Genomic DNA, 15605 nt, shown 5'->3' with positions numbered 1-15605 from the left:
AGAATGCCCCACGGGCCTGCTTATCGAAGCTCACGCTAAACACCTGCGGGCGAAGTTCGAATTCTTCTTTGCATATTGGGCACAGCTGCATGGACTCCCCTTGCAGGATGGATCTTTGCTTCGCTTTTTCCCATTCATCTGATGACAGTGGCAAAGGGGGAGGCTCAAAGAGGCCCGACTTCTGTGCTGAAGTTAAAACAATATGAAATACGAGTTAAATCTGTTTTAGAATATGGTAACTCATGCATAATTTTAATGACATTATTTTGCAAATATTAAAGCAAAACATTTCCATTGCATACTTTATCCCACCATATTTAGAATGCTGCTTTTTTACGGGTGCACAGAAGTCAAGGAGAATACTATCTTACATTTATGCTTTAGGCTTTTATTTACAAAGAATTCCCCATATCTATTTCATTTTCATGATTCTATAAGGTAGGCCGGACTGATATCACTTTTTTTTTTGCGGTACGTGGGCCTCTCACTGTTGTGGCCCCTCCCGTTGCGGAGCACAGGCTCCGGACGCACAGGCCCAGCAGCCATGGCTCACGGGCCCAGCCGCTCTGTGGCATGTGGGATCCTCCTGGACCGGGGCACAAACCCGTGTCCCCTACATCGGCAGGCGGACTCTCAACCACTGCACCACCAGGGAAGCCCTTTAGTATAGTTTATAGTGCTTGTTATCATCGGTGGATTTGTTTTTCGGTTTGGCTGCTCTCTTCTTTCTTTTTTTCTTTTTTAAATTACTTTGTAATTTTTTTATTTTGATAACTTTTTTTTTTCTCCCTTTTCTTCTGAGCCATGTGGCTGACAGGGTCTTGGTGATCTGGCCAGGTGTCAGGCCTCAGCCTCTGAGGTGGGAGAGCTGAGTTCAGGACATTGATCCACCAGAGACCTCCCAGCTTCACGTAATATCAAATGGTGAAAACCTCCCAGAGATCTCCATCTCAACGCTAAGACCTATCTCCACTCAATGACCAGCAAGCTACAGTGCTGGACACCCTATGTCAAACAACTAGCAAGACAGGAACACAACCCCACCCACTAGCAGAGAAGCTGCCTAAAATCATAAGAAGTTCACAGACACCCCAAAACACACCACCAGACACAGTCCTGCCCACCAGAAAGACAAGATCCAGCCTCATCCACCAGAACACAGGCACCAGTCCCCTCCATCAGGAAGCCTCCACAAGCCACTGAACCAACCTTAGCCACTGGAGGCAGACACCAAAAACAATAGGAACTACAAAACTGCAGCCTGTGAAAAGGAGACCCCAAACACAGTAAGTTAAGCAAAATGAGAAGACAAAGAAACACACAGCAGATGAAGGGGCAAGGTAAAAACCCACCAGACCAAACAAATGAAGAGGAAATAGGCAGTCTACCTGAAAAAGAATTCAGAATAGTGATAGTAAAGATGATCCAAAATCTTGGAAATAGAATAGACAAAATGCAAGAAACATTTAACAAGGACCTAGAAGAACTAAACAGCAAACAAACAATGATGAACACCATAATAAATGAAATTAAAAATTCTCTAGAAAGAATCAATAGCAGAATAACTGAGGCAGGAACACGGACAAGTGATGGGGAAGATAAAATAGTGGAAATAACTACTGCAGAGCAGAATAAAGAAAAAAGAATGAAAAGAATTGAGGACAATCTTAGAGACCTCTGGGACAACATTAAATGCACCAACATTCGAATTATGGGGGTCCCAGAGAAAGAAGAGAAAAAGAAAGGGACTGAGAAAATATTTGAAGAGATTATAGTTGAAAACTTCCCTAATATGGGAAAGAAAATAATCAATCAAGTCCAGGAAGCATAGAGAGTCCCGTACACGATAAATCCAAGGAGAAACATGCCAAGACACATATTAATAAAACCATCAAAAATTAAATACAAAGAAAAAATATTAAAAGCAGCAAGGGAAAAACAACAAATAACATACAAGGGAACTCCCATAAGGTTAACAGCTGATCTTTCAGCAGAAACTCTGCAAGCCAGAAGGGACTGGCAGGACATATTTAAAGTGATGAAGGAGAAAAACCTGCAACCAAGATTACTCTACCCAGCAAGGATCTCATTCAGATTCCACAGAGAAATCAAAACCTTTACAGACAAGCAAAAGCTAAGGGAATTCAGCACCACCAAACCAGCTTTACAACAAATGCAAAAGGAACTTTTCTAGGCAGGAAACACAAGAGAAGGAAGAGATCTACAATAACAAACCCAAAACAATTAAGAAAATGGTAATAGGAACATACATATCAATAACTACCTTAAATGTAAATGGATTAAATGCTCCAACCAAAAGACATAGACTGGCTGAATGCATACGAAAACAAGACCCGTATATATGCTGTCTACAAGAGACCTACTTTAGACCTAGGGACACATACAGACTGAAAATGAGGGGATGGAAAAAGATATTCCATGCAAATGGAAATCAAAAGAATGCTGGGGTAGCAATTCTCATATCAGACAAAATAGCCTTTAAAATAAAGACTATTACAAGAGACAAAGAAGGACACTACATAATGATCAAGGGAATCCAAGAAGAAGATATAACAATTGTAAATATTTATGTACCCAACATGGAAGCACCTCAATACATAAGGCAAATGGTAACAGCTATAAAAGGGAAAATCGGCAGTAACACAGTCACAGTAGGGGACTTTAACACCCCACTTTCACCAAAGGACAGATCATGCAAAATGAAAATAAATAAGGAAACGCAAGCTTTAAATGATACATGATACATCATTCTCAATGGTGAAAAACTGAAACCATTTCCTCTAAGATCAGGAACAAGACAAGGCTGTCCACTCTCACCACTATTATTTGACATAATTTTGTAAGTTTTAGCCACAGGAATCAGAAAAGAAAAAAGAACTAAAAGGAATCTATATCGGAAAAGAAGAAGTAAAGCTGTCACTATTTGCAGATGACATGACACTATACATAGAGAATCCTAAAGATGCTACCAGAAAAATACTAGAGCTAATCAATGAATTTGGTAAAGTAGCAGGATACAAAATTAATGCACAGAAATCTCTTGCATTCCTCTACACTAATAATGAAAAATCTGAAAGAGAAATTAAGGAAACACTCCCATTTACCATGCAACAAAAACAATAAAATACCTAGGAATAAACCTACCTAAGGAGACAAAAGACCTGTATACAGAAAACTATTAGACACTGATAAACTAAATTAAAGATGATAAAAGCAGATTGCTACTACCCAAAGCAATCTACAGATTCAATGCAATCCCTATCAAATTACCAATGGCATTTTTCACAGAACTAGAACAAAACATTTCATGATTTGTATGGAAACACAAAAGACCCATAGCCAAAGCAATCTTGAGAAAGAAAAATAGAGCTGGAGGGATCAAGCTCCTGGACTTCAGACTATACTACAAAGCTACAGTCATCAAGACAGTATGGTAGTGGCACAAAAAACAGAAATATAGATCAATGGGACAGGATAGAAAGCCCAGAGATAAACCCACACACATATGGTCACCTTATCTTTGATAAAGGACACAAGAATATACAATGGAAAAAAGACAGCCTCTTCAATAAGTTGTGCTGGGAAGACTGGACAACTACATGTAAAAGAATGATGGCGCAGTGGTTGAGAGTCCGCCTGCCGGTGCAGGGGACATGGGTTCGTGCCCTGGTCCGGGAAGATCTCACATGCCGTGGAGCGGGTGGGACCGTGAGCCATGGCTGCTGAGCCTGCGTGTTCCGAGCCTGTGCTCCGCAACAGGAGAGGCCACCACAGTGAGAGGCCTGCGTACCGCAAAAAAAAAAGAAAAAGAAAAAGAAATTAGAACACTCCCTAACACCATACACAAAAATAAACTCAAAATGGATTAAAGAGCTATATGTAAGGGCAGGCACTATCAAACTCTTAGAGGAAAACATAGGCAGAGCACTCTGTGACATAAATCACAGCAAGATCCTTTTTGACCCACCTCCTAGAGTAAGGGAAATAAAAGCAAAAAATGAACAAATGGGACCTAACGAAATTTAAAAGCTTTTGCACAGCAAAGGAAACCATAAACAAGATGAAAAGACAACCCTCAGAATGGGAGAAAATATTTGCAAATGAAGCAACTGACAAAGGATTAATCTCCAAAATTTATAAGCAGCTCATGCAGCTCAATATCAAAAAAACAAACGGCGCAATCCAGAAATGGGCAGAAGACCTGAATAGACATTTCTCTAAAGAAGATATACAGACTGCCAACAAACACATGAAAGAATGCTCAACATCACTAATCATTAGAGAAATGCAAATCAAACCTACAATGAGGCATCACCTCACACCGGTCAGAATGGCCATCGTCAAAAAATCTAGAAACAATAAATGCTGGACAGGGTGTGGAGAAAAGGGAACCCTCTTGCCCTGTTGGTGGGAATGTAAATTGATACAGCCACTATGGAGAACAGTATGGAGGTTCCTTAAAAAACTAAAAATAGAACTACCATACGACCCAGCAATCCCACTACTGGGCATATACCCTGAGAAAACCATAATTCAAAAAGAGCCATGTACCACAATCTTCATTGCAGCTCTATTTACAGTAGCCAGGACATGGAAGCAACCTAAGTGTCCATGACAGATGAATGGATAAAGAAGATGTGGCACATATATACAATGGAATATTACTCAGCCATAAAAAGAAATAAAATTGAGTTATTTGTAGTGAGGTGGATGGACCTAGAGTCTGTCATACAGAGTGAAGTAAGTCAGAAAGAGAAAAACAAATAGCGTATGCTAACACATATATATGGAATCTGAAAAAAAAAAAAAAAGGTTCTGAAGAACCTAGGGGCAGGACAGCAATAAAGATGCAGACGTAGAGAATGGACTTGAGGACGTGGGGAGGGGGAAAGGTAAGCTGGGACGAAGTGAGAGAGTGGCATGGACATATATACACTACCAAATGTAAAGTAGATAGCTAGTGGGAAGCAGCTGCATAGCACAGGGAGATCAGCTCAGTGCTTTGTGACCATGCAAGAGGGAGGATATATGGGGATATACGTATAGCTGATTCACTTTTTTATAAAGCAGAAACTAAGACACCATTGTAAAGCAGTTATACTCCAATAAAGACGTTAAAAAAAAAAAGACCATGTGGTCCAACCTCATTAGTAACTAATATGCATAATAATTAGATTTTAAAAATAAGAGCTCCTGAAAGAATGACTCATTTACTCCAAATTGGGATTCTCTTCCTGATGTCTAATTTACATCTACCCTGCTCAGGTGACTGTTCCGAGGCTGCTTGATCATTTCTGTAAACTGTACCTGCACATGGAAGACAGTCACTAGATCACTGTCACATTCTCCAAGCCTGTGCCTCTTTTGTGAGATGCCGTGTCTAGGACAGAACTAGCACTGTTAGCAGTTCCGGGGAGAATGATAAAGTGTCCACTGGGCACTGCAGCAACCTCAGGCTCCCTCTTCGTGGTTCAGCTCCTGCCCACAGGCCTTCAGCTCCTCTGCCATCCATCACCTGCCTTCGGACGCAAGGTCCCAGCCAGACTTACTTTCCATACCCAGCATCACTGAAAACTTCATGGTGCTTCATCAAAAAATTAAATGTAGAATTACCATATGATCCAGCAACTCCTCCTCTTGGTGTATTCGCCAAAGAACTGAAAGCAGGGACTCAAGCAGGTATTTCTACACCAATGTTCACAGCAGCATTATTCACAGTAACCGAAAGGGAGAAACAAGTGTCCATTGATGGAATGGATAAACCGAATGTGCTATATGCAGGCAATGGAATGGTATTCCATCCTAAACAAGAATGAAATTCTGGTAGTGCTACGACATGAACGGACCTTGGAGTTGTTATGCTAAAAGCAATAAGCACAAAAGCACAAGTATCGAATGACTGCTCTTATACGCGGCTCCTGAAGTAGTCAGATTCGTAGAGACACAAAGTGAATTCGCGGTTGCCCAAGGCTGGGGGCGGGGACAGAGTTTGGGAAGACGAAAACGTCCTGGAGACGGACAGCGGCGATGGTCGCTCAGCAGTGGGAATGCGCTTAATGCTACTCAACTGTGTGCTGAAAAAAAAAAAAAAAAAAGTTGAAATGGTAAATTTGATGTTATGTATATTTTTTTCTCTCTTTTTTTAACATCTTTATTGGAGTATAATTGCTTTACAATGGTGTGTTAGTTTCTGCTTTATAACAAAGTGAATCAGTTATACATATACATATATCCCCATATCTCCTCCCTCTTGCACCTCCCTCCCTCCCACCCTCCCTATCCCACCCCTCTAGGTGGTCACAAAGCACCGAGCTGGTCTCCCTGTGCTATGCGGCTGCTTCCCACTAGCTATCTACCTTACGTTTGGTAGTGTATATATGTCCATGCCACTCTATCGCTTTGTCACAGCTTACCCTTCCCCCTCCCCATATCCTCAAGTCCATTCTCCAGTAGGTCTGTGTCTTTATTGCTGTCTAACCCCTAGGTTATTCATGACAATTTTTCTCTTAAATTCCATATATATGTGTTAGCATATGGTATTTGTCTGTCTCTTTCTGACTTACTTCACTCTGTATGACAGACTCTAGGTCCATCCACCTCATTACAAATAGCTCAATTTCGTTTCTTTTTATGGCTGAGTAATATTCCATTGTATATATGTGCCACATCTTCTTTATCCATTCACCCGATGATGGACACTTAGGTTGTTTCCATCTCCTGGCTATTGTAAATAGAGCTGCAATGAACATTTTGGTACATGACTCTTTTTGAATTATGGTTTTCTCAGGGTATATGCCCAGTAGTGGGATTGCTGGGTCGTATGGTAGTTCTATTTGTACTTTTTAAAGGAACCTCCATACTGTTCTCCATAGTGGCTGTATCAATTTACATTCCCACCAAAAGTGCAAGAGTGTTCCCTTTTCTCCACACCCTCTCCAGCATTTATTGTTTGTAGATTTTTTGACAATGGCCTTTCTGACCGGTGTGAGGTGATACCTTATTGTAGTTTTGATTTGCATTTCTCTAATGATTAATGATGTTGAGCATTCTTTCATGTGTTTGTTGGCAGTCTGTATATCTTCTTTGGAGAAATGTCTATATATAGGTCTGCCCATTTTTGGATTGGGTTGTTTGTTTTTTTGTTATTGAGCTGCATGAACTGCTTATAAATTTTGGAGATTAATCCTTTGTCAGTTGCTTCATTTGCAAATATTTTCTCCCATTCTGAGGGATGTCTTTTCATCTTGTTTATGGTTTCCTTTGCTGTGCAAAAGCTTTTAAGTTTCATTAGGTCCCATTTGTTTATTTTTGTTTTTATTTCCATTTCTCTAGGAGGTGGGTTGAAAAGAATCTTGCTGTGATTTATGTCATAGAGTGTTCTGCCTATGTTTTCCTCTAAGAGTTTGATAGTTTCTGGCCTTACATTTAGGTCTTTAATCCATTTTGAGTTTATTTTTGTGTATGGTGTTAGGGAGTGTTCTAGTTTCATTCTTTTACATGTAGCTGTCCAGTTTTCCCAGCACCACTTATTGAAGAGGCTGTGTTTTCTCCACTGTATATTCTTGCCTCTTTTATCAAAGATAAGGTGACCATATGTGCGTGGGTTTATCTCTGGACTTTCTATCCTGTTCCATTGATATATATTTCTGTTTTTGTGCCAGTACCATACTGTCTTGATGACTGTAGCTTCGTAGTATAGTCTGAAGTCCAGGAGCCTGATTCCTCCAGCTCCATTTTTCTTTCTCAAGATTGCTTTGGCTATTCAGGGTCTTTTGTGTTTCCATACAAATTGTGAAATTTTTTGTTTTTGTCTGTGAAAAATGCCATTGGTAATTTGATAGGGATTGCATTGAATCTGTAGATTGCTTTGGGTAGTATAGTCATTTTCACAATGTTGATTCTTCCAGTCCAAGAACATGGTATATCTCTCCAACTATTTGTATCATCTTTAATGTCTTCCATCAATGTCTTATAATTTTCTGCATACAGGTCTTTTGTCTCCTTAGGTAGGTTTATTCCTAGGTATTTTATTATTTTTATTGCAATGGTAAATGGTAGAGTTTCCATAATTTCACTCTCAGATGTTTCATCCTTAGTGTATATGAATGCAAGGGATTTCTGTGCATTAATTTTGTATCCTGCTGCTTTCCCAAATTTGTTTTCTAGTAGCATCTTTAGGATTCTCTATGTATAGTATCATGTCATCTGCAAACAGTGACAGCTTTACTTCTTCTTTTCCGATTTGGATTCGTTTTATTTTTCTTCTCCGATTGCTGTGGCTAAGACTTCCAAAACTATGTTGAATAATAGTGGTGAGAGTGGGCAGATGTAATGTATATTTTACCACAACAAAAATTTTAAAACCCCAAGCCCCTCTCCTCATCCAACCCCTCGCGTTTCTTCCCTGCTCTCCCGGTCTCCTCCACCCTGGCTCACCAGGCTCTGCCACTCTGTTCTTATTTCAGCTCCTCAAATGCCCCAGATCTCTTGCCTCAGAGCCCTGCCTCTGTCTTCTCCTCCATCAAGAACATTCTTCCTCTGTTCTTCACAGGTATAAACCCTTTTTATCCTTTGAATCTATGGCAGAAGCTAGCTGATGTTCACCAGCCTGTTCCCCTCCTCCTGGGCACACAGCTGGACCTTGCTTCCTAGCCTCCCTTGCTAAAAATAAAAATCAAAACCTTTTCTTTTCCTAACTTTGCAGTTTAAAATAATCTCGGACTTGTAAACGGTTGTAAAACCGTGTAAAGAATCCTCATGTGCCTTGCACTCGGCCTCCCCAGATGTTCACATTTTACACGACCTGAGTGCAGTGGTCCAATCTAGCAATTTATGTTGATCCAACGCTCTTGATTAATCTATACTCCCCGCAGGATGTCGTTCTTGTCTCACTGACATCGTTTTGTTCTGACCCTGATCACTCACAGGGCTCAGCTGGCCTGTCCCCTTGGCCTCCCAGGATCTGGGACAGCACCTCAGTCTTTATTTGCTTCTCTTGACGCTTTTGCAGAGCACTGGCCAGGAACTGTGTAGAACGTCCTTCCACCTGGGTCATCTAAGGTTTCCTCAGAGTTACACTTGGAGATGCATCTTTGGCGAGAATGCCCTAGGAGGGATCTGCGTCTTTCTGAGAGCCTGGTGTTGGACTTTGTCACTTGGTAAAGGTGCTGGCGCTTCTCCTGTGGTGAGTTGGTCCCTGGGGTAATGCCATGAGGCTGTGCCCCAACCTGTGTCTCAACGCGACTCCCCTGCTAGTTCCAGTGTCCTCAGATGGTTGTTATCAGTGTGGTCTTTACCACATGGTGATTTTCTATTTCTAGTTCTGGTCTACTATACTTATAGTTGTCATTCTACTGTAAGAAAGAGCCTTCCCCATTACTTATTTATTTCTTCAGTTATTTGTTTATGTCACTGTAGATTAATGGATATCTACTTTATTCTGTTTTACGATTCTTACTCTACTTATCATTACTGTCTTCATTTTCTTACTCAAATTGGCCCCATTATCACTTTTAAACTTCAGTACAGACATATCTTTCTGTAAGATCATAAGTTAAAATAATTTCTGTACCAGAGAAAATGGTAGTATTAATCTCAACCAGATTCTTTAGGTCTAATAAGTCAAAATATGAATGAAGATTAGCTTACCTAAAGTTAGTGGTGGTGGTTTTGGATCAAGAACGCATTCTTTTTCTGGATCTTCCGCTTTAGGGCCTTGTGTGGTTTTTTTAAGTCCAGTATCTATTATTGCTTTTGTATTTCTTTTTAGAGACTTGGATCTGTTCTCTGTCCAAGAGTGTACATTTGTCCATTTGTCCTTTGTCTTAGAATGATCTGCTATTGAAAGATTTCGAAGTTGAAGATCATGTAACATGTGATCTTGTAAAGCCACTGCAGTGACTGCTAAGTTATCCTGTTTAGATGAATGACCCTAGAAGTGGGGAAAAAAGCCTTACATGCAGAACATCATCTAATGTACCATTCACAAGAAAGCTTATGCTCTAACACTCAACCTTGATGCCATACCAGACCAAATCCAGTAGTAAAGAACGCTTCACCCATCGTTACCCAAGTCAGGGGAGCAAAGCCCAGTCTCACCATTTATGTTAACGACATAGTAACATCTTTTCACTTAATTACTAAGGCCTAATCGTAATATGCATAAATGCATTCTGACGTATATAAGCTGTGCGCATGCCTGAGCACATTGTTTCACTGTAATTAGCCTCCAGGCAAAGCTTACTTCTGTTACATTAAACAGAACCTTGCATTTAAGTGTATGCTTTTTTAGTGAAAACTTATACAAAATACAATTTCCATGCAGCTAAGAGATGCTTACACCAAGTACTACAGCTGACAGTTCCTCACTGAAGCAAGGTTTGCAAACTATTTTTTATACTGTCAAATAGCTGAATTAAAATATATTCATGAGTGGGGCTTCCCTGGGGGCGCAGGGGTTGAGAGTCCGCCTGCCGATGCAGGGGACACGGGCTCATGCCCCGGTCTGGGAAGATCCCACAGGCCGCGGAGCGGCTGGGCCCGTGAGCCATGGCTGCTGGGCCTGCGCGTCTGGAGCCTGTGCTCCGCAACGGGAGAGGCCACAACAGTGAGAGGCCCGCGTACCACACACACACACACACAAAAAATATATATATATATATTCATGAGTAAAACAATGTGTATGTTTTTAAAAGGATTGTGTACCTTATTTTTTAACATGCTGACCCAGGAGAAGTGGTTTCTTGGCTATATCAAATTATATCATCATTTCATATCCCAGTCCTTTGATTCTTCTACCGTTGAAAAGCCAACAGAAAGCCAACGTTAGAGTGTACCTAAAATCTCTGATGAAGTTTACGGGGAAGAGGAATATGGAGAGTCTAACTGATGGTGGTGAGCGCACACCAGCACAGCACTAAGCTCTGTGCTCTGATCCCAGAGGAACTCAAGGCGGCCGTGACTTGATTCACCTGTCCTCAAGCAGTTCTCCTGACAGTTGGAGGGAACCTATTAATATGAATGAGAACAATCTGTTGCTAAATATAATGTTACTATATGTGGATACAACAAAATTTCAGACTACAAAGACCAGAGAATGTAAGTGAAATACCTCTTAAAGGGATACGATTAGAACAGGGATTTGAAGGACAGAGAGCAGGCAATGAATATGCTACCCCACAGGTACAAGGAAAGCACAGGCCCTCCAGAACTCAGCAGGTGTTTATGTTTTAGAGAAGGGAACAGTGGACGCTCTGGGATGTAAGAGGAATACTGTCTGACTTCACTCTGTCCACAACAGAGACATACATGGCTTCTAATCTTGCTCTACCTGTTTATACAAGATACGCAGCATATCTGAGTCTGTTCCCCCACCTCAAGACAGATATAATAACGCTCTCCTTGCAGGGTTACTGTTAGGATTAAATGAGACAACCTTTGTAAAGTATCTAAAATAGGTCCTTCTACACAGAAGATACTCTGTAAACAGTTATGCTTGATCCAGTTCCCTTCAAAGCTGATGGAAAGGCGCTTCCCTGGTGGCGCAGTGGTTAAGAATCCTCCTGCCAATGCAGGGGACATGGGTTCAAGCCCTGGTCTGGAAAGATCCCACATGCAGTGGTGGAACTAAGCCCACGTGCCACAACTACTGAGCCTGCGCTCTAGAGCTCACGAACCACAACTACTGAGCCCACGTGTCACAACTACTGAAGCCCACACGCCTAGAGCCTGTGCTCTGCAACAAGAGAAGCCGCCACAATGAGGAGCCCACACACGGCAACGAAGAGTAGCCCCCGCTCGCCGCAACTAGGGAAAAGCCTGCGCGCAGCAACGCAGCCACACACACACACACACAAAGCTGGTGGAAGAATTTAGAATTGGCCCTTTTAGTTTTTAGACAAGGGTATATCTTATGAAGACAAGAGTACAAAATATATTGGGATAGGGAGGAACAGTAAACTGCTGGAGTAATTAGGGAGTACTGCTGAGGGCTTGATTGTAGGACAAGAGACAAATTAATCCCAAACATGTATCTCAGGATCAACACCTACATTCAGTTAGTCCCACAGAATGAGCTTCCTAAGGGGTGAGTGCAAAATGAGGAAAGCAAGCACAGTGGAAAGGAGTCTGTGAGATCCCCAAGACCCCTTAGCAGTGAGGTGACAGCTTCTACGGCAACCCCGTTCCCCTTCAATTCTGGCATCAAGAGGAGAATGAAGGAGTTTCCATCTAATATTTCATCACAACAGTCCAGGCTGAAGAAATGGTAGAAGGTATTTAAAATGCTGAAAGATCACTAACAGAATCTTCTACTTTCAAAATGCCTACAACCTGGCAGAATATAGTTTGCATCATCCTAAAAATTGTTTAATGGTCATAGCTAGCTATCTGCAGTCGACAATTTTATCTCAAGTGTCTACACTGTAAGCCACTGGGCTTAACATCAAGAGCTGTTAAAAACTGTGCCCCTTGTAAGTCCTATAGTGTCGTTAAATTTCAACATTAGAAACTATTTTCAACTATTTAGTCCAACTTCATTTTAAAAGGATAAAACATATGCAGAGATTACTGACTCCTCCAAAATTATATAATTAGTCTGTGGCAGCATTACGGTTAGAAACTTAATCCTTACCCAGTATTAAGAGCTAAAATTAATAGGAATATTTTTTCTTCGTAAATTCCATTGTTAACAATTAGTTAAAAGAGGTAGGGCTTGGTAAAAAGATACCACTGTGGTGGCAAAATTGTTACCGATTTGTCTAAGTGACTTTAAGCTAATTTATAAACATGCTAGTTAAAAACACAGAAACACCAGAGAAAGTTTTTAAAAGACAATTGGACACATGTGTTGCCAGGTTTTATAACTTAGGAATTCCTTGTTTTACATTTTTGATGAGATTCCACCCAGGTTGGCCAGAAGCACACAAACAGTTGTAGAATGACAGTCCTCCTGTCCCTGGGTATCCGTGGGACTGGTTCCAGGACCCGCCGATTTTCACCAAAACCCCAGGATGCTCAAGTCCCAGAATCAGCCTCCACCCGACCCCCGTCCTCCGCCAGGGAGAGTGTAGCACTGCGGTACATATTTACTGAAGAAAATCCGGGTATGGCCTGCAGGTGGGCCCCGCAGTTCACATCCTCGTTCAAGGGTCAACTGTATATGTTAACCGTGGACCCCCTTTCAGTAACGGGCTGGTTGGGTTCTCAGACAGTGACCGTTCTAGGCTCTCCCAAGGGATGGCCACGGAGTAGGCGGGCTGCCCTGGGGACCCGAGGACCTTTGGGGCTGCACAGGACAGTCCCGGCCGCTCCCGCCTCCAGGGCGCCCCCTCCCCTGCCCTCCCCAACCCATCCCAACCCCTCCACCCTACTCCACCCCGGGCCGCACCTGCAGCGGAACCGACCCCGCCCTCTGCACACACACCGCGGCCGACGGCCGACGGCCGACGCCCTCCGCCTCTGCGGCTCGCCGTTGCCTAGCAACCGCCGCCGCTCCGGTCACACGCCAGCGCGCATGCTCAACGGCCCAGTCCTGCCCCACGCTGAGCACCACTTTCCGGAAGCCCGCTGCGGCTCTGCCACACTGCGCATGCTCGCAGGTCCCGCCCTTCGTGCAGCCACACTGCGCATGCTCACCGGCTCTGCCCTGAACACAGTACAGAAGCCTCTATCGCTCGGGCGGTGCTTTTACACCGCGCATGCTCATCTGCTGTGCGCCGCACAGGGCCGCGCCGCGCATGCTCGCCGCCGCGCGAGCTCGCGCAAGTGTCGGGGGCGGAGTGTGGAGTGCGGGGCGCGGACGCACGTGGGGCGCGTCCTCGAGTTCCCCGGCTCCGTGCTTTCCTTGGCTTAGCGCTCGTCGGATTTCGGCGCCCGGAGCGCGCCCTGCTGCGGGTCCTGGAGCCTTGGCTGCCCAGGCAGCCAGGCCGCTGGCCCTGCCTCGGGTGTAGCCTGGACACGCCTGGCCCACTTCTTTTCCCTTCTTTAAGCATCATATCCTGCACTGCCCGTTGTCCAGTGTCCGAAAACCATTGTTTCTTATATTTGAATTTTTTAGTTGACGGAGGTAAGCTTAAATCCAGTCGCTAACGCTTCATCGTGGCCCAACGCAGAGGCCAATAGAAGTTTGTTGAGACAGTGACTCAGCTGTGCTATTTAAACTTTTATTGAAATGAAGTTCAGCTGAAAGTACAGAGAAAAAATACAAAATGCAAATAGTCCTTTCTTTTTTTCACTTCTCTGAAAGTGAGGTCTAAAGAAGTTACCAAGTTGATTGGAAATACGTCATTGATTGTTAAAAGCCTAAAAGTTAAAGTTTTTGATGTACATTGCAGTAAATGATATACTGATGAAACAAGATAATCTGAAGCTTTATTGAAGATAATTTTTTTTCCTAATGGAATTAAATTTTCTAAGATGGCCACTCCTATTTGGAAGTTTGTTGAAACAGACTAAAAACAAGGTAAACTTTTTTGATAAAGCCAAATTAAATTCATAATGAAGTTCATAATCTTTCACATAATATTTCAAACTTTTCCGACAAATATTGTAATCTTGATTTACATTCCAGTTGGTGATGGGTCTAGGAGACAAGTAAGGGTCACTAGTCCTCAGGACCTTTTGTTTTGTGACTCAGAGCACAGAGGAAAGAGTGGGAAAGCTTTGGATTCAGATAGGTAGATCTTACTTTTGGGTTCTACGTGTAAAGGGGACATTTCTTACTTCTCCCCTCAGTATCCACGAGCCCTTCTCCACCAATTGTCCTGGGGATGCTTCAGTCCTGGGATGGAACATATGCCCAGCTTCAGCTCATCAGAAAATCTCAGTGCCCTGGCCATAGTGACTCACAGTAAGTCCCCTACACATGAACGAGATCCATTCTGAGAGTGTGTTCGTAAGTCCAGTGCGTAAGTGCAACAGAGCTAGCCTAGGTACTCAACTAACACAATCGGCTATATAGTGCTGTAATAGGTTTATAATACTTTTCACATAAAGAATACATAAAAAACAAAGAATGAAGAAAATGTTTTCAATCTTCTAGTACAATACCTTGAAAAGGACAGTAGTACAGAACAACAGGTGACCCACAGGGCCTGGCAACCAGTGAACAGGCAAGAAGAGTTACTGACTGGAGGAGGGAGAGGAGGTGGGAGACGGTAGAGCTGAAGGATCATCCATAGGGGATGGAGGGCGAGCTGCAGTGTCACTCACGCCTGACGTTGATGGCACAGGTTCTGGTTCCTTGCTGGATTCAATTCTATCTACCCTCTTGAAAAAATGATCCAGTAATGTCTGGGTAGTAGCTCTGTTTTTCTCGTCATAGGTGACGCGGTAGCACTGGATTGCATTCTGAAGGGCTGCCGCAACCTTCGTGGGCTGTTCTACGTCTGGGTCCTGTCCCTCAAAAACTCACAGTGCCTCCTCAAATAAAGAAAATCCCCTTGCCATTTCCTGCGTCGTGAATCTCTTCTTAGCAGTACCAGCTACACCACCGCTGCTGTTACGCTTGCTTCTGGACATCCTGGGCTAGAAATAAAGGTACTGTACTGCTCCACTCCATACAGTCCTGTACAGTGAAGTACACA

The 15605-nt window shown here is 42.8% G+C and overlaps 1 protein-coding gene across 1 annotated transcript in view; it reads right to left on the bottom strand.

Moving 5' to 3' along the window:
* RNF32 (ring finger protein 32) overlaps positions 1 to 10740 on the bottom strand; it is a 36017-nt gene extending 25277 nt beyond the window's left edge. The window contains 3 exon segments of the mRNA XM_065884174.1: positions 44 to 186; positions 9670 to 9952; positions 10726 to 10740. Of these exon segments, the coding sequence (XP_065740246.1) occupies positions 44 to 186; positions 9670 to 9952; positions 10726 to 10740 (441 nt within the window).
* Between the last annotated feature and the right edge of the window lie 4865 nt (positions 10741 to 15605).

Source organism: Phocoena phocoena, chromosome 9 (genome assembly GCF_963924675.1).
Source record: "Phocoena phocoena chromosome 9, mPhoPho1.1, whole genome shotgun sequence".
NCBI classification, from domain to species: Eukaryota; Metazoa; Chordata; class Mammalia; order Artiodactyla; family Phocoenidae; genus Phocoena; species Phocoena phocoena.
Note: the sequence above shows the minus strand (reverse complement) of the source record. Positions and strands in the feature narration are given on the sequence as shown.